This window comes from Sebastes umbrosus, chromosome 16 (genome assembly GCF_015220745.1).
Source record: "Sebastes umbrosus isolate fSebUmb1 chromosome 16, fSebUmb1.pri, whole genome shotgun sequence".
Classification (NCBI taxonomy): Eukaryota; Metazoa; Chordata; class Actinopteri; order Perciformes; family Sebastidae; genus Sebastes; species Sebastes umbrosus.
The window spans coordinates 16,916,513-16,940,729 of record NC_051284.1 but is presented as its reverse complement, the minus strand read 5'-3'; the positions used below and the strand labels follow the sequence as shown (position 1 = coordinate 16,940,729).

The following is a 24,217-nucleotide window of genomic DNA, read 5'->3' as shown; positions in this document are numbered from 1 at the left end:
AACACAAAGCGCCTGGGTCAGTCCTTCATGCTGGTAGCCATCAGGCTCCACAACCAAGGCTGACCCCCATATGACAACTATTAGGACTTTTAAGAAATTTAAACATGCACTATCTACCTTTTAACATGCACTATCTGGCGCACTTTACACTCACTTTACACTATACATCCTATTTACCACTTTATTGCTGACTGCACATATGTACATATTACATTTATTTATTTATTTATTGCACATTCTACATTTATTTATTGATGGACTGTACACACTATGTTCACCCATTCACTCTGTATCTTTTATATCTCTATTATTGTCTTTATAATTTTTGTATACCTTTACCTCTCCTGTGTTTCACTCTGTTTGCTGATGTTGCTGCTTTGACACCTGAATTTCCCTCTGGGGATTAATAAAGGTTCATCTTATCTTATCTTATCTTAAAATACAGTAAAAAACAGTCTATAAATGTGCAGAGTAGAGCTGTTGGTGGTGTGCAGAATTAAAAAAGTAGCTTAGTCTATGAAAGTGCACTGTGTGCATTATTATGGACAAAGGATTTCCTGAGTCTGTGTCTGAGATGTGAGATGTGAGTCTGAGATGCTCTACTCTCCTGGCTCAATGTAGCCTGCAGCAAACAGCACCCCCTGTTGATGTGTGTGTGTAACAACAGGTTGAGAGGTCGTGTTAGCTAAACGGTGCAGGGACGGCTACACTTTAGCTGCTGCAGTCAAAGCAAGAACTCAAAGAAAACAAAGTTGTCGTGTGACTAAATATTGGAAATTGGAGGGGAAAGAGTTTCAACCTTTGTCACAGCTTTGAGGACTGGTAACGCAGTAGTTGCTAAGTTTTGTTAGCGAGCTAGTTAGCTGCTATGTCGCAACCAAGCTGCTGCTGGACTTCTTGGAGCTAACAGAACTAGCTCTCCTAACTGAACATAACTTTGATTCTGGAGGAGAAGAAGACACTGAAAGGTGGGTTTGTTGTTACCTGACTGTATTGTAATATCTGTTTGATGGTAGTTAAGTTGGTGCATTAGCTAGTCCTGTTAAAATGAGCAGGCTAACTTGAACTAGCTTCTGTTGTAGTTAGTTAGCATGCTAAGTTAGCATGTTGTTGTTGTTCGCGCCAGCCTGGTTGCACATTAACCCCAAAGATAACATGCACTGATAGCAGGTAGTAGCAAGCCTATACCTTAACGTTATGGACAGCAACACTTAAGGTTGAGTGATACCAATGAAGTGTACATATTATGTTTAATGCTAAGTTAACGTTAGCCACTAAAGAGCACACACTGTTGTCAAGGAAACCATCATAGCATCCTTTTATTCAATAGACTTTATTTTAGATTAGTAAACAATACAAAGAATAACTAAATCAATACATAGATAAACAATACATATAAAGGAAATAAAAGGGATGAATAAAAAACAAATTAAATAAATTACACAAAACATGCCAGGGGGTTAATATAAATAAAATAATAGTAGTGAGTGGTACCAGTGAAGTGTCCATATTATTTTTAATGGTTAGCTAATTATTGTGTGGCCACTAAAGAGCACAAACTTGTCAAGGAAACCATCATAGCATCTTTTTATTCAATAGACTTTATTTTAGTAAACAATACAAAGAATAATTAAATCAATACATAGGTAAACAATACATATAAAGGGATAAATAAAAACAAATGAAATAAATAACACAAAACATGCCAGGTTAATATAAATAAAATAATAGTACCTTAAATGTCCTATATTGTGCTAATTTTCAGGTTCATACTTGTATTTTGTGTTTCTACTAGAACATGTTTACATGCTGTAATGTTAAAAAAAACAACTTTATTTTCCTCATACAGCCAGCTTGAATATGCCTGTATTTACCCTCTGTCTGAAACGCTCCGTTTTAGTGCATTTCAATGGAATTGCAACGGAATTGCGTTGCAAGGCAACGGCTTGGGTCCATGTGTACGTCCTGTCAGCTGATGTTATTTACATAAACTACAACAGGAGATAAACTGAGACACATTTAGAATGTTTATGTTTAAAACCATGTAAAGATCTATATATTTTATATTTGTGACATCACAAATGGACAGAAATCCTAACGGCTTGTTTCAAACGCGCAATTACTGAATACGGGCTGTGATTATTTGTCGGTATATTGAGCGTTTTAATAGTTTAACAGTATTTATAAAGCACTTAAACCTGCTTTATAATATAAAAGACATGAAAATCTCACTTTTTACAATATGGGACCTTTAAGAAAAAACATTTAAATGGGAGCACAAACTCATCGTTTTAATAGACTTTTTGTTTTTTTGCAGAAGATATAGTCTTAATATATAGTTCTATTTCTTTCTTAAAAACATTTAAATGAGGTTTAACCGTTGCAAATTTGCATTTATGAATGTAAAACTTTGCGACAATGATAAGCATTAGGTGTTCCATCAGCTACTCCTTTATGACTCCACATCATCTCACCATCTACAGGGTTGTCACTTATTTGCATGTAAGGCTAGGGTTAGGTAATTATTTACAGAGCAACATGCTAACCGAAGGGATGATTATTTACAGACATAACAAGGCATATTTTGTTTAGAGGCTGTTTGTGTAACCAGTTAGCTTAAAGTTAAACGTTTGCCAACCCGTGTTGTATTTCCGGTTAAAGTCCTTGCTCTTCTTTTGCCCTACCCTGGGATTATTAAAATACCCAGGGTCATTGTATTAATCAATATGGTAGATTGGGAAAGTCCACGAAGCAGTATTGATATGCACCATTCTTACAAACTCATTACTCATCCACAGACATACTCAGAGACTATTAAAATGAGTCTAATTAAAATGTCTTTCTGTCATGGTTGTTGCTGGCAGTAGCTATATTACATTAATTTCCTCACCTGTGTGCAATAGACCTTTTTTTCACAGCAGACATTTTGGCATGTCATAGTAGGAAACGCACAGGTGTATTAAATAACATTAAGGATAGCTGCATTCCACTTAGGGGAGGTCCTAGTATTGTGCATGTTGGCTCACTGGAATAGCTTACTTGGACACTTAACAGAACTGACCCATCGTTACTGTTATCAATTTCACCTGTGCTTTTCCTACTATGACAAGTCATGTCTGCTGTGAAAAAGGTACATTTGAATGCGTACACAACACATATTGCTTGAAAGTCTTCATAGAAAAGTAACTCCAGAAAACCAGATTGTCCAATTTGATGACAACATCATAAATTCACCCTATTAAGTCCTCTATATTTTATCCAGTTATCCACAGAGGTTGTTAAGCTTTTCCAGCTCACTTTGACCTCCAGTTGTTCAGATGAAAAATTATGTGTCCCATGGTGTTATTGTGTTTCATTCCTCCTCTCAATATTTCTTCCTTTTCCACCCGTACAGTGAAAGACACAGGTTCTTGATGGCTGCAGATTGAGTGAGGTTGTTAAACCATGTTAGATATTGCCCAGTTGTTTTCTTGATGCATCTAATCTTCTTTTTTTTGTCATTTAGCCTGTCAAACTTGATTATATATAGATACTTATATCTAATATAAGTTTGCAAGGTTAAGTTTATATAGTATAGTATTATATATTAGGTAAAATATTTAATTGCAATTAATTGCATAATTTTGTATCTGTTCAAAATGTACCTTAAAGGGAGATTTGTCAAGTATTTAATACTGTTAACAACATGGGAGTGGGCAAATATGCTGATTTATGCAAATGTATGTATATATTTATTATTGGAAATCAATTAACAACACAAAACAATGACAAATGTTGTCCAGCAACCCTCACAGTACTGCATTTAGCATAAAGAAATATGCTCAAATCACAACATGGCAAACTCAAGCCCAACAGGCAACAACAGCTGTCAGTGTGTCAGTGTGCTGACTTGACTATGACTTGCCCAAAAACTGCATGTGATTATCATAAAGTGGGCATGTCTGTAAAGGGGAGACTCGTGGGTACCCATAGAACCCATTTTCATTCACATATCTTGAGGTCAGCGGTCAAGGGACCCCTTTGAAAATGGCCATGACCGTTTTTCCTCGCCAAAATTGGGCAAAAGTTTGAAGCGTTATTTAGCCTGCTTCGCGACATGCTAGTATGACATGGTTTTCATATGATACAAGTCTATTCGCTCTAGCTTTAAAACTGAGCCCGCTACAACCTAGAAATCAAAAGTTGTGTTAATGCATTGAAGAAATTAGTGCCGTTAAAATTAATTTGTGTTAACGCATTATTATCGTGTTAGCTTTGACAGCCCTAAATCATATACATTTTAACAGTGAGTGATAGAGAGAGTATTTTTGGGTATCAAAATGGGTTGAGATGTTCAGTTCTGGAGGTGTTTTTTTTCTCTCCAAGTGCCTTCTAGGTTGTAAAATAGACCTGCACTTAGTGTTTGCAATTAATTTTACAGCATTATCTATTTCATTCTTCCCCTCTCTCTCTCTTTTCCTCTCTGTCTGTCTCTTAACACACACACACAGCACTTAAGCTCATTGTTTAGCCTAGACATGCTTGACCTCCTCACTGCTCTTCTCTGTTGGGATGTCTGGTCTTGGCTTAAAGTAAGGAATGCAAAATGATTGCCAGAGAATTCAGACTTAGACTATGAGGAGGAGTGTGCTTTGTATTGCGTGTGGTGGTGTGTTTGGGGAAGTGCCTTCAGGATCATTGTTATCTTGATTAAATAAATGTTAAACCAACCCAAATGGATGGGACTATATCAAACCACAAGTGGTACTTGCTTTGGAGTACGGAAACAAAAGTGTTTCCGTGGATGCCTTCAACAAATAGCGTTATGTCCCAGGTGTCCATGCCAAGCGGAAGAAAAACATGTTTATTCAACACTTAAATGTCAGTAATTCCATTCACTTCTCACATTGCTGGCTCCAGGTGTGCCATGCCTTTTTGCTGCATGTATGAATAGGCTCGTCTGCTTGTTCCAGGAGCCACCCAAGGGTGTGCTTTTTGTGTGCGTGGGGACACTGCCTAATTGTGCTGAGCAGGCGTGTTTTCTCACCTCTCTCGTGCCTCACATTTTCCGTTGTTAAAGCCAGTAACCCATAAACCCTTATTGCCAGCATAATCATGGACGCAAAACACACTTGCATCTTTTAAATGCACCTTCAGCCACTTTGGTCTCTGCCGTGAGACTTGCTGCGTCATGGTGCTGCAGAGGGTGTCAACGAGGGCAAGATGATGGGAGTGTTGGGGGCAGGTAGTCTGAACTAAAGGCTTGTGCAGTCATAACAGTAATTGAGGTGGAAAGTGTGAACCGCAGTTCATATTAAGGGAAGAAAACACCTGCTGGATGAAACGGCTCCCTGTAGCACTCCCTGCGTCAGCAGGGCCAAGGCCTAATCAAATCAAGACTCACTGTATTTCAACTTTTAACCTTTTATCTCAGAGGACCTGCTGACTTGCTCTAGTGCTGCTAAGCTTAATATTAGTTAATTGTATTGTTTGTTTAGGTTGTTTAAAAAAAGATTACATATTTTCTGAACATCCGTACAGTTTTTCAGTTTATTTACATATCCCCATCATCACAAGTGTCTCAGCATGTAGCAAGTCACCCCTGTCTCCTAAAAATTGCGTTCCCATACAACTAAATTGCATTCTCAATTATGTTTGGAAGGAAACGTATTTTGTCGCGGATTACGTTTGTTTTTTATGTATAAGAAATACCTTTTTATTAGTCTGCGGACGGCAGCAGCGAGTGACGCAGTACGAGTGACACGCAGAGCATGTGACGTAGTATATAGAGCGACCGTGAATTAAAATACATTGAATAAAACCATTATTGAAAGTAACAGGTATAACATTCGAGAAAGTCAACAAACACCGGACCCCCAGTGTTCGTGTCCTTTCTTGCGTTTTCGTTTTGTTTTTAAGTAATTTTAAGCCAAACCATGATGGGTTTTTTTGCTAAGCCTAACCAAATAGTTTTGTTGCTTAAACCTAACTAAGTTTTGTTGCATTTTCGTTTTATTATTTTTTTTAAAACATTAATCACTTCACATATTTAAAACTGCGACCGTAATCCGGAAGAAAATGCGTTTCCCTCGAGATGTATTTTGGTTATGCAGTTTAGTTGTATGGGAACGTAATTTTATGGGAGACAGTGTTGGGCAAGTGCAGCACATCAAAACATTTGACAAAAAGTGACTTTATCAAGGGGCAATTTGACTTGGTTGCCGAGAGAGTGTTCTTCATCCACTCGTCCCAGATTTTAATTTTTTGGTTCATGGAATTAAAGTGGTCTGTCTGGGAGCTTAAAAGTTGACTTTGCTTAGTGGCATTTTGGGTATTTTTGAAAGGCCCTGCACACCAACACAGGTGTTTTTAAATTGTTGTGGCTACTCCGGTTTAGTGGAGCCGTACTAGTAACTACATAAGCTCACCAAAGTCCATGTACTAATAAGGTACAACAAAACAGGAGCAACATATTGTACAGGAGAGAGAGAGAGAGAGAGAGTTCAGTAAAGCTCACAGTCATGATGATGAGAGTGGGTCTAAATAATAAGTGAAACCACCTGTGTGTATGTACCATATATAAGGAGGACATGTTCCACTGGTGTTACATTACCATTGGAAGTGAAGTCATTGCAATGACAAGGGATCCCCATTGGCATGTCCAGATGAGCCCCTTTAAAAGTATCTGATATGTCATGGACAATTGAAGGTCCTGGACTCCTGTTACTTGGGTTTGTATTTCAGAAGGCTCATTACAGGCTCAGTTTACTTCCCTCAGAGATCTAATGACCATGTTGTATTTCTGCTATGTTACAGCTACTGTCCATTCTCTTCCATTTTCCATCTACAGCATTGGTGTCGTTTGTATGTATGTGTTTTTATTTCAAACAGTTGCTACATCAGTTGTTTTCAAAATTGCCTAGTAATGCCTCCACCTGTGTGAATGATAATTGGTTTACAGGCCGGTAATGATCATAAGGATAATTATCAATCCAAGGATGTAATCAACTCATTTATGTCTTTATCAAAGCACCATAAGTTTATCAGTTACTTCAATTGCACCTTCATTAGTGTGTTATCATGTCATTTTTTCCATTGGTTCCACTCCTGATATCAGTGACGATGGCACTAAAAGTTCAGGTGCTGTGTGCTCCCCTCCACCAGAGAAGTGGATCTTTTTTTAATTGGAGACAGGAGTCCTTTGTGAAGGTGTTGCCAAAAGCAGAAAAGCAAAGTTAAAACAGCTAGTTGGATTAAAAATGTCAGGTAGGAAGGAGCAATATGGATGAAATCCTCTGTCCCAGTATATGTAATTTTATACTCCTTTATTGATATATTTTGTTATATAGATTTCTTGGAATATCTGAGAAACTATTTATGGGAAAAAAATATCTAATATTGTCCGGCTTTTTAATCCACAATATTGCCTACAATGGCCTAATACACCCACAGTTAATGTGGTGTATGTATGGCAAAATCTCAAATGTACATTTGTATTGTCTCATGGTATCGTCATATCGCCTACACCGAGCTCCATGTAGTGGCTTATTTGTGAAAATGGCAATGCAGCCATTGTGAAATTTTCCAGTTACACTTAAAAGTTATTGACAGGTGATTTTTACAGCTTCAGTGGATATAGTCGGGATATTTTACCAGCATTTTTTAAATGTTAAGAACATCAGAAAATGTTGCTCACAGTTTATGCCCCTGTACAGACTGTGAATAATTTTGAAGCCACAGCCACACTTGATTTAGTGACCATGCACCCACAATTTGTTACCCACAGTCAAAAAGGTTCCCCTATTTACATTCCACACTAGGTATGTCTGCCCTGGATTTTCCACTGTTTGTGGGAAAATATGTGAGAAGAACAACAGAACAGCAGTCGTTGCTATTGATGAGACGGTCGATAATCCCATTTGTTTCATGTTACAGGGTTGCTCCACTTCAGCTACTTTCCATAGTGGAAATCCAAGTCAGGAATTAATTCCATGAATATCATCGTTTTTTTTTTTGTATTCTTAATACAACAACGTCAGCTCACGCTTTGAATGCTCAAGACCGTTTTATTTATTTAGCGTGTGGATTTATACTCAGGTTAATCTCCTTCATCTCTCCACAGATGGCTGTGTCGGTGCGGGGCCTGTACTTTGTGGTGACCCTGTTTTTGGGTAGCTTCTTTGGAAGTGTCTTCATGCTGGGTCCAGTTTTGCCCCTCATGCTGCTGTCCCCTGCTTGGTACCGCTGGATCACCGATCGCATCGTCGCTACCTGGCTCACCCTGCCTGTGGTGCGTACACCAGCTTAGCCTTTACTTAGCCTACTAATGTGCGGGCCAGATGGTCTTAAGTTACTTGTGTTTGACTCAGTCACGGTAGTCTGCGTCATCTCGGCCTCCATGCCTCCCTATGTAATCTGATTTTATTTTGATCATAAGTAAACTTCATTTATTTAGATTGCCCTTGAGAACAATTATGCAAATCTTGTTTACAGTGACATGAATTGACGGCATTATTTATTTATTTTCCTCTCACTCTCTCGTCTCTTTTAAATTTATCTTTCCACTTCCCAGTCCCTCCTCTCTCCCTTTACATCCTTTTTTAATGATCATTCTTGTCTCCCCTTGATCATCTACCTCTCTTTCTTTGCCCTTTCCATTCTTCCCTCTCTTGTGCTTCTTCTTCACCCTCCCTCCACCCCGGTGTCTCTCCCCTCTGTAGTCGTTGCTGGAGCTGGTATTTGGGGTGAAGGTGGTGATAACGGGTGATGGCTTCATTCCTGGGGAGCGAAGTGTGATCATTATGAACCACCGTACCCGCCTGGACTGGATGTTCCTTTGGTGTTGTCTCCTCAGGTACAGCTACCTTCGTCTGGAGAAGATCTGCCTCAAGGCTGCCCTGAAGGCTGTGCCTGGATTTGGTGGGTATACTCTGCCATTTCCCGTACACACACACAGACGTGCACACCTCTGCATACCATAATAGCATATATGCTTTGCAAAGCACTTCCTCAAAAAAAATAACATCATTGCAAAGCAGTTTTCTTTTAAAGGAGCTGAATCTAAATATAAAAGAGGAACAGTATAATGCAAATTCAGAGCGGTAGCATGGTATGAAAAAATCTATTTAGCAGATGAGAAACACCTGTCAGTATAACACTATAGAATTCAACAGCACCACAAACCGCAGCCTCCGAAATGACCAAAGAGTTGAATCGTCACTTCTTTTTCAGTTTAAACAAAAACCTGAACGTTATAACCTTCATGAAGGTCGGATTTATTGCAGGACTGTTTTATTAGACTGCGTTCATTTTAGCCAAGCTAAGTGTAGCTAATAAACTGGCAACTGAGTATCGTTTAACAGAACCAAAGAAAATAAGCTTTTTTTTTTCCGGTGAGAAGTGGCTGGTTTGACAAACCTGATATCCAGAGGCAGAGCGTAGACACTCTGATGGAAAAGGCCCAATGTCAGATGCTTTTCCTGAGGAATAAATGTTCCGCCTGCTTTGAGAAATCCTACCAAATCAGTTGAGCATAGAATTAATCAATCAAACTGTATTTGTATAGCACCTCTCGACCAGATCAAATGCACTTCAAAGTGATTGACAAATAAATTGAGTAGTAAAATGTTGATAAAACAAAATTAGTAAAATACAGTTTAAAATATTATAAATAATAAAACCACTAAAATTATAAGACGCTACATAATAACCAGACTAAATAGATGGATTTTTAGTTTACCTTTAAGAAAATCAATATTTTCAGATCGTCTGGAACGCTGTTACATCGGCATGGAGCATAATAGCTGAAAGCAGCATCGCCAAATTGAACTGAAAGAGAAGAACCAGAGGATCGGAGGGGTCCTCCTGGTTCATAAACCTAAAGCAGATCTGAGAGGTTGTCTGGTGCACGGCCATGTAGTGCCTTATACTACCAGTGTAATGACTTTAAAGAAGTAATCAATTACACAAGTAAAGACTTTGTTTGTGTTTTCCAGGCTGGGCAATGCAGGTGGCCTGCTTCGTCTTTATTCACCGTCATTGGGAGGAGGACAAGAAGCACATGGGGAACATGCTGGACTACTTCTGTGACATCAGAGAGCCACTGCAGCTGCTTCTGTTCCCGGAGGGCACAGACCTCACCGGTAAGAAATAAACAATGCAACACTTTGACTACATTTCAGTTGTTATCTAACAATATGTTACCAGTTTCCAGAGCTCAGTGTGGCCGTACACCTGTCTAACACCTTTTGCGCTGGCACAGTTATGCAAACATAATTTCCAAGTGATAAGGCGTAGCAAAATCCCTCGACACACGCCCCACACAGTCATTTCTGCAAGAATGCTCTGATCTTTCAATCCAAGCACCGGCGACACCGGTGTCTAAAGCTCTTTCAGACCACAACTAAGCCAATCAAAGTCCCGAGTAGCTTTACTGTGGGGAGCTTAACTTCTCTTTACATATCATGATGTCATGAGGGGTCCAGTAAAGTTACATCATAATTGGCCAGCAGATTTAGGGCTTTAAAGATTGTTTCACTTTTGGTGTTGTGTATGTGTGTGTCTGCATTCGCCCTCACGTCTGCATTTAAGCCTCTTAAACCTTGACGCTTGATTTAACGCAAACAAGGGGACGTATACAGCATGTTCTGACATATTACGTGGAAGTTGTCCTGTTCTTTTTCGTCGCGTACATGCATACCTCCATCTACAGAATCAGGTCCAGAGTGCACTTAAGCCCCTCTAATCATTTCCATGACCCCCTTTCGAAGCATGTAGAGCTTGTGTGAATTACATGAACGATTGTATAAGAATGACAGGTCACAGCTTTGTCCCCCTGATCAACAGGGGTCTGTCCATAGTCCTTTTGTCCTACAAGTCGGCCTGAACAAGCCACTTGTTGCATAATATGACTAATGAGTCATGATGTAGTTTACATGTTCTTGCAACAAGTTCCTGAGGAATGTTAGGTTAATAAACAATCATCTTTCCTGTGTTTATGTCCCCCTGTGTTTTTTGCAAATGTGTAAGCATTTGTCACTGGTGGATGTATTTCATGATTGTGGTCATATCCCGCAACCAACATTAGGATTGTTCAGCAGCTATTTTTATAAAAGCAATACTGTTATTTTTGCTATTGTATCTCTTGTCAACCAAGTTCTACTTTTTAATAAAGATACCTTATATGCATAAATAATCAGTCTTACCACGGTTTTGCTCTCGGCGGCTCACGTTACCGCAGTCTTGGAAAGGGAGGAGTGAGTGGAGGGGCACTCAGTTTGTTGCAATCTGCAACCACACCGCTAGATGCCGCCAAATCCTACACAGTGTACCTTTAAAATAAGTAAATTATTATACTTTGGTCTCTCTCCTTACCTGCAAATAATATATTTATGTACCTATAGTTGACATAGTTGGCTCCCCAATCAGAATTTCCACATACAACATATGAAACATAATTTACAAGTTAACACAATGTAATATAATGATTGTAGTTGCCAGAGGTTTAATGTATATTTGTGTCTCTTGCAGAAAACACAAGAGCAAAGAGTGACGTGTTCGCTGCCCAGAACAACCTGCCAAAATTCGAGTATGTGCTGCATCCCCGCAGCACTGGATTCACCTTCATCGTGGACAGACTACGAAAAGGTACATCCATTAATGAAATCATGAAATGTATACTTTAAACAATAATCTAAAAGTGATTGTTAGTTGGCAGTCAAACAGCAGCAGTTGTGGTGATTGGAATTGCTCGGTCACAGTCATCGTGATGGAAACATTTGATCAGCAAAACCGAGGGTAAATTACATGCCATCATGATGATTGTAGTTAATCCACTGACGCTGTTTGCAGGGGAGGAATCATTCCTGTTATTCGTCATTCTCAGACCTGTGCTTCATCCTACTGCCAGCCATTACAACACCCTAGACACTCTCATATTTCCCTATGAGCTAATTCTGGCAATCCTCCAGAGTTCTTAAATACCACCTCTGGCCTTGCCGTCTCATCCTCCACCTGCCCTGGATGCTGAGCACGGCACTAACTCTCCAAGCAGGTGTTGTGAATCGGTGTGATGTCATCAGACTTAGCAAATTCTCCTCTCTCCCTCTCTCTCTCTCCCTCTCTCTCTCTCTCTCCGCACTGCTGACTGACATGCTGTGCATGTCCAAGTCCACCGTGCCCCTCTCGGCTCTATTTTTACCGTGGTAGAGCTGAGCTGTACAGGGTGCAGGCGCTGGCAGGTGTCATCCCGTCCACTTGATATTTCATTCACTTCTATATGGGTGTTGTAAGGGCACTGCAGATCAGTGACGATGGTATAAAGCTCATGGTAGTTTTGAAGGCAGAGAGAGGATGAAGCTCTAAGCCCCTGGATAATTAGAGGTACATATGTAATGGAGCTAAGAGCTGGGATTTTGAAGGGTGCATAAAACAGTTCCAGTAACCAGTGTGGGTGTGGAAAAAGGATAATATTAAGTCTCCTTGCAGTGTCATGTCTTAAACTGCGTAGTTTACTGTAAGCTGTTGGAAATTAAGTATTTTCACACAGCTTTTTTATACTTTTTTATACTATTGTGATCATGTAAAACTGTGTACCTTTTCCTAGGAGACAACCTGGATGCCGTCCATGATATCACAGTGGCATATCCCAAAAACATCCCTCAGACGGAACGCCACCTCATCCTGGGACTTTTCCCCCGCGAGATCCACTTCCACGTCCGCCGCTACCCAGTGGCTTCCCTGCCCTCCTCCTCCGACGACCTGGAGTCTTGGTGTCGAGATCGCTGGGCTGAGAAGGAGAGCCGTCTGCGGGACTTCTACTCAAGCCAGCCCCGTGGCTTCGACAGGGACGGCATCGCGCGCGTGCCACCTTGTAAGACGGAGCTGCGAGTGACTCTGATCAAAGCCGCCTCACTGCTGTACTGGAGCAGCTTCATCGCTCTGTGCTTCACCGGCCTGTGGCTGTGGGCTCCATTCAGGCTCTACTTCCTGGTCGTGGTTGGAGTATACGTGGCCCTGCAGAAGCTGATCGGCGGGGTGGAGCTGCTGGAGTTGTCCTGCCATCGATACTGGAAGTCCATGGCTGCCAACATGGGCGAGAAGAGTAAGGTGCTGGATGGGAAGATGCAGTGAGGATGGAAGATGAGGTTGACTGGACAATATGTTTCCACCTATGCTCAGCAAGGACACTGAGGACTCAGTCGTCTTGGCCTGTTCAGTCCAGAGGGCAAGAGGATCCCCTTTGAGGGACCCGATGCTCCACGCCTTAGAAAAGGGAGTTCACTTCCTGACGGTATGCATGGCTTCAGTTGAGAGAGAGCTTACCTTTCTGTTGAAGAAGAAAAAAAAGGAATGTTATTTTACATGTATCTGTGTTGGATTCAAGGAATTCATCACACAAAAATGCATCACTTGCCATTTGTACGTCTCTCCTTGTATGAACTCTGTAATTTAGCTTGCTGTCGGTGCATTTTATCAGGATATGTTGTTGGTGTTTTATTATAGTAGTTTGTTTGAAAACTCAGTGGACATGTGTCATGAAACAATGCTGTTATTATTTGTTATACTGTTGCCATTATGTCTTTGAAACTGGTTTTATTGTATGCTATGTTGCCCTTGTTTTATATCCGTGTCATACATTTCGGAGCAGAGCCATAGTACAGACCACTTGTACATATGATTGACTTGACTCTAACCAATATTCAAATCAGCACTGTAGTTAGCTGGATTAGACTGATGGGACTAGATAAATGAATCAGTTTCAATCAGTAGTCTCTAGCGAGGAAAGAAAAGGATAGATATGATTCCCAGAGAATTGCTAAGGAATATACAGGTATATATGTGTACCATTGTTTACCTTTATTGGGTCTAATTACGCTTTTATACAAATTTGGGAATGACGTGTTCCCAGTTAGTCCTTAGAGATAACTTGTGTGGTTATGTTTATTACTGCGTAGGTCTGTATGCTCAAGTAGCTTTTGCACATAAAAGCCAAAGGTGAGAAAAGCAGACGTGATTTTTAAAAAAAGAAACCAAACAGAATGTAGTCGGTCTTTGTTAGGAAAAGGATACTGGCAAGGTTACCCACAGCTACGCTGGGGGAACACTTCAACTCATCAAGATCAAAGATCTGACTGAGATGTTACGTCTGTAGAAGCAGATGAGCTTTGTGCCCTTTCTGGGAACGAGGGGATGCCTTTTAGAGGCAGGATGTGTGGTGGAAGAATGTCCTGTTGGGACAACATTACCCCTCGATGTGCAGGGTGGCATAGAGGACCAGACTTGGAGTGGAAAACTGGCCATGAACTCAACCTAATCCAAAAAAGCCCTGTAATGCCCACCTCTGCCTGTGTCCCTCTCTAGAGGACTGGCATTGATGCGCCCGCTAAACTCAATTAGCAAATGACAGCTGAGAAAGCTACTCCAATTGTGCCAAAAAAGGACAGAAATTGAAACAAGATTGGAGCAGCGCTTCAGCCACACTTTTAGCCACAGACTCTCCGTGCCACTCGATACCATTTCAATCTATGTTCATTCTTGGAGTCCGGAAACATTTTATGTGTGAGGACAGTCTATATAGCACCTTCTGTAAACACTGTGTGATGTGTGATGACCACTTCAACCCTATTTTGTGAGTCTTTGTTTCTATCAATCTGAAGCTCCTTCAGTTTTAAGTGTAAAGAGGCTGTTTCCAGTCACTGTGATCCAGCTATGTTAACAACTTTATATCATCAGCCTGTAGGTAGAGTTTACCAAACATGGCACTATATCCCTTTTTCCTCAACACTGAATCTCCACGTATTACTCTTTCACCTCTGCTGTTTTTCTTTTGCTCATTTTACAATCACTTGCTGATGCTGGACCTCTTCAAAGTCACTGTCCTCAGGTAAACAAGAGTCCGTCTCTTACACGAGGAAATATATATATATATATACAAATAAATATACTATATCAACTCATTCGCAGTCATTGTTCTTTCCAGTTTTGTGGCCATCCTAGGAAACGTTGACTACTGACGTTATTACTAATACTTGCTTGTAAACTCACTTGATCTTTTGATTAACGCTGTAGTAGCTCATGTCATTATATTGACAGTGACATCAGTTTAAAATGTCAGACATCGCTGACATTATAATGTGACGTTATTACATTACGCAGCAATTGTGACTCTCTTTTATTCATCATTCCACTCATGTCGAACATTTCCATTACACTGACATTTTAATTGCTGCATAGCATCTCGTGCATTGTCTCGGCAGCCCTTTGATCCAGAATGTACTCCCAACAATCACTACACTGCAGCGAATGAGTCAACAAGACCTTGAATGCTCATGTTACACAACACTAGGGCCACAGTTTGCACACACATTCTAGTCTACCGTAGACAACCAAAAAGGTCAGGAGCTTTGAAGGTGAAGTGCAGTCGCCATAGTAACCAATGTTGACTCCCCTGTCTCTTAGCAACGGGATGTGGAGTGATGTCAATGGAAAGCATGCTATTTTCTCCTGCTGACAGAATGATGTCACTCCTTTTGTGTGTGTGTGTGTGAAGAGAGAGTGGTGGAAAGATAGTTTATTTCTATATTCTATATCTCTGCTCTCCTGTGGGAATAGATGCTGGGGGTGTGACGCTGACATCCCATGGAATCAAAGACAAAAGGAGAGGATAAACTAAAATAGCCGTCCGAGGACGATGAATCACGGGCCAATTAAGGGTGCAATTATGCTCCCGGTGCTTTTTTTTATGGACCCCCCCCCCCCCCCCCCCCCCCCCCCACACCCTCCAAATCATCCGCTGCATCTGAATATAACTTCAAAATTTGCTCTGATAGGTTTGACAGTGGGTGGAAGGAAGATGGATGATGCACCACACCATCCACATGAGAGCATCACTTCACTAAGTGTGTTCCTGTTATTAGATTTGGTCCTGAAAGACCGCATCTCTTAGTAACGGAAGAGTTTAAGGTTAACGTTAATCTCAATGCCCTGCCCAAGAGCACTGTGGAAGCATCTGAAGGCTAGTGGAAAAATAGCTCTCTCAACGCACTCGCACAGATTGTCACATCTAGATTTGTGTAATGTCTATCCAATTGCATGCAGACTAATAGGATCAACAAGGCAGTGTAATTATCTTATCTGGCCTTGATGGCTTTTTCAATAAAGAGCAGATAATCCCGAGGTTACACAGGGACAACGTCAACTATGAATTATAAAGCAGGACAGTGAGCTCTGTGGAGGTGGAGCCTTTTTTTTTTTTTTTTGCCTCTAGTCATGTCAAAACGGCTCTAGATATGGTCAGAAAAACACCAATCCTCTCAGCCCATTAATGCTCTAGATCCGTCAAAGAACAAGCAGTGGATGCAAAAACAGCTGTGCCCAGAACAGTGTGTTGTGTTCCAACAACCTTAATTCATATTTGTCCGAGCTAACTTTAGTGCTGCGTGCTCATTGAGTGTAGGGCGCCTCCAGGAGTGACTGCAGGAAAGCAGACCTGTTGTTGATTCCACCACTGTGACACAGACACACTAACAAAGAAACCCTTCCAACAGGATCCCAGCTATAAATAACTCCACGGCAGCACTGCGATATTAGTGGGTGGATTAGGAGAGAATCGTCACCCGTCTATTTATAAACCCAATGCAGTCAAACCTCTTCATCTTTGATGATTCACGGTGAATACTGAATAGGTAGGAATGAAAATGGAACTTATAGTTTAGATGTGTTGTAAATGTTTGCTTTTTCATTCCATATTTGCCTGTATTTGGGTATTTTTTTTATAATGATTCAGTAAACATTTCTGATCCATTGAGTAATATAACTGACATATATTTCCAGACTGCAGTGGAGCTCTACAGAGGCTGCCAAGCAGGCTAACGTCAGAGGACTCAGCAACATGCATCCTCAGAAATCCTCCCATCTCTCAGTATCCTGCTGCCACCTAGAGGTCTAAAGATCCCTTTATGGACATTAACATGACAATATTCAAAACACCAAATGTAAATCAAGGTGTGCGCTTATGTTCAAATCGGTCTTGAGCACCAGGTTTAAGCCAAATTTGAAATCTAAAATGCAAACATCTTGAGGAAGAGGTGAAAAGGAGGAGAGAAGAAACATATAATTTGGCATGGTCATTATAGCCATGTGTTCAAACACCTGAATACTCAAACTGTATTCATAAACATTGATAACTATCTGACTCTTACTGACAAAATGTGTTCTAAGCTACAAAACAAGCACGCATAAGACAAATAGGTTGAACCCAGCAAGACTAATGTTTATTTCGAAATCACATCAGAGAAAACCTTGCTATAGCCATTTTAATCATCAAATCAAGAAATAAAATATACAATAAGATAAATGTGTCAACAAAATAATAATCATACAGAGTAAAGCAAATAAAAACAACGGCCTATCAATAAAATGGTAAAAGTGAAGAACAAAACGATAATATTCTCTCACGGCCATTGACTATACACTGCATTGACTTAGGGGATATGGATGGTGTCAGTGTTCTGTTTTTTTTTTTTGTAGAAATGACAACTGTCCACTGTCTTGCATGACCTTGTAAAGGCGAGCAAAAACATTAACAGGGTCGCTAGTGAAGGCTGGACCATTCTGGTAACGCCTGCAGGCATGCACGCTCTGAATTGGCACAATGTTACACCAGGGCCATGATGCTGTGCTACGACCCGCTCCAAAAATAATGTCACGGAGATTGAGATGTGACATTTTGATTGAAATCTTCAACAGGACACTGATGATATAAAACGGAGGCTCTGGCATAGTCAGAGGACAAAGGCTCAACTGTAAAGACTAGAACTCCATTAAAGCTTGCTTTGCTTTGTGTTGTAAGAAACAAATGTGCCCAAAGCCTAGGATGATAAAGAGGATGGGTCACTGTCCTGAAAGTAGTTTAAGAGTAGGAGATGGCATCCGGAGTCAACTGTTAAATAAATAAATGGAATATTTAAACACACTTTCGGTGTCGTTTCTAACATTATAATGTATTAACTGCTCTTGGTGATTTTTCCAGACGCCGTCTATAAACTCGTCTCACATTGTTTCCCAGTGCTGCCTACTTTCAAAACGCTTGCATGACCCATCCTCTCATAACCCTGTCCTGAAACTGGCAGGCAGCCAGAGAATGTCCCCATCACGTCTCAGACACATTCGTCCTCCGTCACACTGAAGACACATGGCTGGAAGGTACACGCTCCTCATAAGTCACCGAAATGACATGTTGCTCTTCACACGGCACACCACACAGGCACAGAATCCACGGTAAGAAGATGGAGAGTGGTCGAGCTGAATTAAATTGTAGGATAAACCGTACGAGATCACCTCCACACTATGAACTGCTAGAATGGGACACTTGAAGCCACGTTGTGTACATTTCAAGAATGTCACGTCAATCAAAAATAAATACACATCATGTGAGCCAGATCTAAATAAAAACTCCCATCACGGTCAAACACTACAATGAATACTTAATATGACATCAATCTGTGCGGTCCTTACGGTATCATTTGGACTTGGGACATAGATTTTAAACACTATCATTCATTACACTACAATCTAATAAAAGGTAACTGATGTAGAAATAACAACTATCGTGGTTTTAACTGCATTCAGTGCTCACCAGTGACACATACATTGAGACAAAGGTCACAACACAGAAGCACGTAAGCAATATGTAGAGCGACAACTCCAGCGGTTCATTTAACATTGCTGTGCAAAGCGGGCTGGTTCTTTGCCCCCCGACTGGATGACGAACATACTCAGCTCTACTGCCTCCAGTTATCTAAATAAACAACAACTAGGTGATGATTTTTGTATGACTGACCATGGTCTATTATCATGCATGTGTTTAATTACCATATGAAAGAGTGTGGAGCATGCTTTGTGAGGTGGTGACCGTGCAGGAACACGTAAACAAGTGAAGTTACAACTCCCTAGCGGTGTCCCCCAGCTGTTTTGGGGGGTTGCCCTGTGACATATAAATCAGGAAGTATTTTGGGGAAGCCTATTCAGCAACAGTAGAGCCAGCAAACCAATCGTCTAATCAGCAGAGGTCTAGGCCAGAGACAGGGAAGGGATGTGGAGGGGTGAAGCCAAAACTTCACTGACCACTAAGTCTGCATGTGGTGGTGCGCAGCGCAGAGGCAAGGGGATAAAGGAGAGGGATAGGTGGATACGGGAGTGAGCTTTCCTCACGCAAGTTAATCCGAAGGTTAGGGGCTCATGAGTTGTCTGAGGGAACGTGCTCCTCAAAGCCCTCGCTCTCCCTAACCAGCGCCCTCTCCAGGATGACACGTCCCTCCTTGTACCGCTGACTGTCCTCAGTAGCAAACTCATAGATCCAACCCAACTTGCTGTTGCAGTTCTTGCAGCTGACGTCCCTCACCATGTGTCTGCCGGTGAGCATCACTCTGTCCTGCACCTCGCTATACTGGAGGTTCACCACCTGTGGAGTTGAGACACAAGCATGAACACACATTTTGAAGCAGGGAACTAGATACTGAATCTGTGTACAATGTTTGATTTAGAAGTAAACTTTAACACTAATGTCTCTGTACCTTGTTGAAGAGGAAAGCTCTGCCTGTGGCTCCTGTGAAGCGTGTTGAGATAAGCTCAGACCTGTTGGTCAGGATGGTGTCACAGTTGGCACAGGAGAAGAGGCGAGTTCCGCCAATGTGGTCCAAGAAGATGCGTCCCATCGTCAAATCTCTGAGTGACTGAACTAAGGCTAAAATAAGAAAGGGAAAAAAGAGAAAACTATTTATATAAAAATAGCACTTGACTATAAACAGTATATAGGCAGTAACACTTTACAATACCCTTATGTGAAAATGTAACCTTACGGTAATATAAAATTGTGAGAGGTTTTTCCATACCGTTTATAACGTGGTGGCTACTCCTTTAACATGGCTTGGTGTGTGAGGCTATTATGGGCAATGTTGTAAATCAAAGAGCAGTTTGTGACTGTTTTATGATCACATTGGATTTTTAAGTCTGTGAAGATTCTCAGTCATCCAGGCAATGGGATATCTAGACATGCGAAGTCAAAGGCTTTAAGTAACCACATGAAATAAGGACTAAGTGAAGTTATTTTTGATTCTTTCTAGTTTCGCTTTCTCTAACAGTATTGTGGGGCTTTTACTTGTTTTTCGGGAGGATAAATAGAGTGCCCCTGAAGCCATGTAAACCCACAAAAGAACTGCTGCTTGAAATGTGCCACCCGATGTATTCACCGCCTTTCAAGTGTGCGTGCTGGTCGGGTGCGGAGAAGGTAATTTCATTCAGCAGGTGTGACCTAGATTCTACCAAATCAATCTGTAATTGGTTGGCCCTAACCAGCACTACAGAAGTTAAATGCTTGAGGCTCCTACACAATTATGCAGAAGCCTTTTGAATGAGAGGTGAAACATCTGTAAAACCGTAAAGCAAGTCCAGCTTACCTGCATTGTGGTCCGATTATTTTCATTTTTTAAATTCACATTTTTTTCCGATCACTTCAGAAAATGTGCTTTTGTGTTGAATATCTATCATCACAATATAAAATAACATATAGGTTCAAAAAAGGGGGGAGTCCAAGGCACTCTTCTAGCAAAAAATACAGGGTGTGACACCCTGAAGAAGGCTGTTTGTGCCGCTACACGTGGGTTGTTACCCAATCTTACATATACCAGCATTGTTTTTAGCATTTCATCATGAAATAGCCAATTGAATAAAGGCTTTTTATATTTTTTGCAAGAGGAGTGCCTTGGACTCCCCCCTTTTTTTAACCTTTGTGTACCCCACCAAGGAGCAGCTTCATCACATTGATTTGAACTTCCGAGCACTCTGGACTTTTTCCCTTTTTATAAAATAACATATACTTTCATAACAGGATTTTATCCATATCACTCACCCCAACAATATCCTTTCCTATGTTTAACATATATCCTCATGAATTTGTTATTTTTTAATCCATGTCAGGTGTTTGTGAACAATGCATCAGCAAATTCAGACAGTGACCATCTTTATAATGCTGCACTAAACATGTAAATTGAATGTCAACCAGCAGCGTTTGTTATCTTTAACAGACAAACATTTTTATAAGTAAATACATGGCAACATGAGGCAACTTAGCCATGTACAGAAATATCATAACCCAAAGTGTGTGAAGGAGTGCTATCTCAGGTCCTTCCTTCCTGCAGCTGTCAGACTCCACAACCAGCACTGCTCCCAGTAGACCACTCACTACTTACACACCAAGAACTGACAACAACCTGATACTTTCAGATGTAATTTCATTCATTCATCACTTTGCAATATCATTTAACACTTGTGCAATTTTGTTAATAGTCTGTTTATTGTCAATACTGTATATACTGCTCCTATTTGTATACTTCCTTCTATTTAAATGGTTTGTTTAGCTCTTTCTTTTTACTGTGTTAGCTGATGCATCTTGTTTTTTTTTGCATTATGAGCTCAGATTAGTAGTAAGGTAGCAACGTTATAGCTCTTTGTTGAGCATTTTATTAAACAAGTACTTCTTATTCCTGCCTGTCTGTCATGAGGATTGGTGACTATAGATGGCAGATGAGCTTTGAATGGTACTGAAAATAAAAAGCCATTAACAAGAATAATAACATAACCTCTCTTCAAAAAGATTGAACTGTCAAAAGGGAACACGTTTGCTTGTTATCCACAGAGACTTTGGACATGTGGCTGAATGGTGTCCTACTGATTCATCCAGTTAAAAGAAGCTAACGTTGTGTTAGCCGTCGAGCTAACAGCGAACAACAACAACAACAACTCGTGTATCTCAGCTCAGCTCCAAATGACGGCTTCCTACCTTTTCTAATTAGTTTTAGTAGCACAACGTGTTCCCACCAGCGTCAATGTCACCGATGTTTGAGGTGTATTCTAGTCGCACATCTGTTGTTTTTACCGTCGTCGTCGCTTCTTTGTTTTTCTTGTTCAGCTGTTTCCTGTCTGAGCTCCGAGCTAGTATCAACATCCGGTCATGACGTAGCAGCCTGTGACGTAGAGGGTCATGGGTGCTCCACAAGGTGTCAGCAGAGTGGAGGAAAACCATGAGGGAATTAACAAATAAGGTAAAAGAGGTGTCATTTAAATTGATTCACAGATTCTATCCAGTGAAACATTTATTACAAAAGTTAAATAGTGACATAGATGTAAATTGTTCCTTCTGCGAATCACATCCTGAAACTTGCTCTCATTTATTCTGGTCCTGTAAATGTACATGTGAATTGTGGAAAGATGTCAATAATTATATACTTGTTCGTTGATGTTGCACTGTATTATAGAAATATTATATTTGGTTGCTATGATTACAGTGACAAAGACAGTAATGCATGTTTTTCTTATTAATTCAATTTTAATTCCACATTCATAAGTGTAAATTTACCCCAAAAAAAGCCTAATTTCTTTTTATTTATGAAAGAAATGGAATTATATCTGTCAACAATTTCTTCCTCAAAAAACAAAAAAGCAATGAAAACAATGAATGTATGCAATATCTTTAAAGTTTTTAAGTGAAATTATTGTCATACTCTCGCATGGCCTTTTTTATTATTATTTATTTATTTATTTATTTTTATTGTGTGGCAAAACAGACAAAAATATTATGAAACAAACAGAAATTAATTGTCTTAATAGCCAAATTAGAAATTAGATTTACATATAGTTTTAACATCCTTCACAATTCATTAATTTAATTTACATTTATGAATACAATATTTTGCTGGTATTATCATCAAATTTATTATGAAAAAATGTCTTCTTCTTTTTTTTTTTTTGAAGAAACCAAAAAACAACATTTCCACATAATAAACTAAAAATATAGTCAATGATGAATCTACAAAGTCAAAATCTTATCTTAAAGTAGGCTACCAATGGTAAAATTATGTTGTGACTACTGGGACACTATAAGAGAAGAAACGAGCCATCGTTAACGTTATTAGTAACACCTGTGCGTTTCCCACTTGATCCTGTGAGGAAAGAAATGCAAAGCTTGGTTGAAAAAAAAGGTGCTAAAATATAATATACAGATGGATGAAAAATAAAAGGAAAAACCAACATACTGCAGTCTCTTAGTAAGGTTTTGAGCAACCACAACATTTTGATGGATACATTTTTTTGGATGCAACATATCACAACAATAGAACATTATGTTCTGCTGCTTGATGGAAATCTGACAACTCCACAACATCAAGATAACTTTTGAACTTTTGAACGTTTTACTCCCTCTTGACTCCAAGGATCAGGCTATCTGCAAAGCCAATCTAAGGACAAACTCGTAAAGTAGGCCAATTTAGCAACCTAATCCTATCTCCTATCACATCTCCAAAACAACCTGTGCAGCTTCACTAAATTGCTGGTTGTTAACATATAATTATAAAACCCTATCTTATGAATCTGCAGCTCTAGCATGGTTAGAAGTTAAAGAGCAATATATTAAAAATGATTAAAAATGAAATTGCACACTAGCACGTTATCCTTATGATTTTGCATAGTTCTGTCAATATTATTAATGATGTACTCCTTCTCTATAAGCTAGATAACCAAGAAGCTTTCATTAAGAGGCAGAACATTTATGGTTGTTTGAGCTTTTACACCCAAATGACTTTTATTATGCACCACATATGTATTCATTTCCCTGGAAAATCACTCTGGTTATCATCACTGTGTCCATAAACTGTTAGTCGAGATGATGGAGCATCTCCAAATACGGAGATGTTTATGTGGCCAAAATACAAACTCTCTGAAATAACAGTAAAAGATAAAAGTAAAAAACAACAATAAAACATTTTCCTTGGAACCATAAAATAAATAAACTGAAAACGGCAAGCTCTGAGAAGTAACATCTCATTAGATATAGTTTAAAAGGTTTCTGTCCAATCAATGTTTATACAAATTATTCATATATTTAGTATTTACTCATAATTGTATTTGGATATCATTATATAAACAGTGCTACCATCCGGCTGTTAAAATACAGAAACCAAACTATGATAGTTTTGTGGTTCATTTTGTGTGTTTAGTCTTTTTCATCCATTAAACTTATGATGTAAAGATGTATTGATGCTTTATGATTGTCATGATGAGAGCCATAAACACAACTGAACATCTCACTGACCTTCCATGATGAGTCAGTGTGATCTGTTGCAATACATACGGATATTCTTTAGATTTACGAGAAAAATTGCAGATGACACAGACACACATTGAC

General features: G+C 39.8%; 2 protein-coding genes across 5 annotated transcripts; one reads left to right on the top strand and one right to left on the bottom strand.

Moving 5' to 3' along the window:
- The first annotated feature begins 612 nt into the window (after positions 1–612).
- On the top strand, positions 613–14,936 carry lclat1 (lysocardiolipin acyltransferase 1). 2 transcript variants are annotated; one of them, XM_037796597.1, is made up of 6 exons: positions 613–968; positions 8,102–8,269; positions 8,700–8,898; positions 9,975–10,121; positions 11,509–11,625; positions 12,584–14,936. In XM_037796597.1, the coding sequence occupies exons 2-6, from the start codon at positions 8,102–8,104 to the stop codon at positions 13,108–13,110; spliced, it is 1,158 nt and encodes a 385-aa protein (XP_037652525.1). In that variant the 5' UTR covers positions 613–968; the 3' UTR covers positions 13,111–14,936. The 2 variants fall into 2 exon arrangements, with proteins under 2 accessions (XP_037652525.1, XP_037652526.1); XM_037796598.1 differs by lacking the exon at positions 613–968 and having other exon boundaries at positions 8,139–8,269; positions 8,834–8,898.
- A 2,292-nt stretch (positions 14,937–17,228) lies between these two features.
- Positions 17,229–22,050, bottom strand: ypel5 (yippee-like 5). 3 transcript variants are annotated; one of them, XM_037796600.1, is made up of 4 exons: positions 21,914–22,050; positions 20,995–20,997; positions 19,554–19,723; positions 17,229–19,441 (listed from the first exon to the last, which is right to left on the bottom strand). In XM_037796600.1, exons 3-4 carry the CDS (start codon positions 19,692–19,694, stop codon positions 19,217–19,219), a joined length of 366 nt encoding a protein of 121 aa, XP_037652528.1. In that variant the 5' UTR covers positions 19,695–19,723; positions 20,995–20,997; positions 21,914–22,050; the 3' UTR covers positions 17,229–19,216. The 3 variants fall into 3 exon arrangements, with proteins under 3 accessions (XP_037652528.1, XP_037652529.1, XP_037652527.1); XM_037796601.1 differs by lacking the exon at positions 20,995–20,997 and having other exon boundaries at positions 21,914–22,026; XM_037796599.1 differs by lacking the exon at positions 20,995–20,997 and having other exon boundaries at positions 21,818–21,996.
- Positions 22,051–24,217: the final 2,167 nt, after the last annotated feature.

What these genes read in the sequence shown, in the direction of transcription:
- lclat1 (XM_037796597.1), top strand. Translation starts at nt 8,102, where the DNA reads ATGGCTGTGTCGGTGCGGGGCCTGTACTTTGTGGTGACCCTGTTTTTG. An exon ending in GAAGGCTGTGCCTGGATTTG is followed by an intron (nt 8,899 to 9,974) that starts GTGGGTATACTC and finishes TGTGTTTTCCAG; the next exon opens with GCTGGGCAATGCAGGTGGCC. An exon ending in GGAGGGCACAGACCTCACCG is followed by an intron (nt 10,122 to 11,508) that starts GTAAGAAATAAA and finishes TGTCTCTTGCAG; the next exon opens with AAAACACAAGAGCAAAGAGT.
- ypel5 (XM_037796600.1), bottom strand. Translation starts at nt 19,694, where the DNA reads ATGGGACGCATCTTCTTGGACCACATTGGCGGAACTCGCCTCTTCTCC. An exon ending in GAGCTTTCCTCTTCAACAAG is followed by an intron (nt 19,442 to 19,553) that starts GTACAGAGACAT and finishes TCAACTCCACAG; the next exon opens with GTGGTGAACCTCCAGTATAG.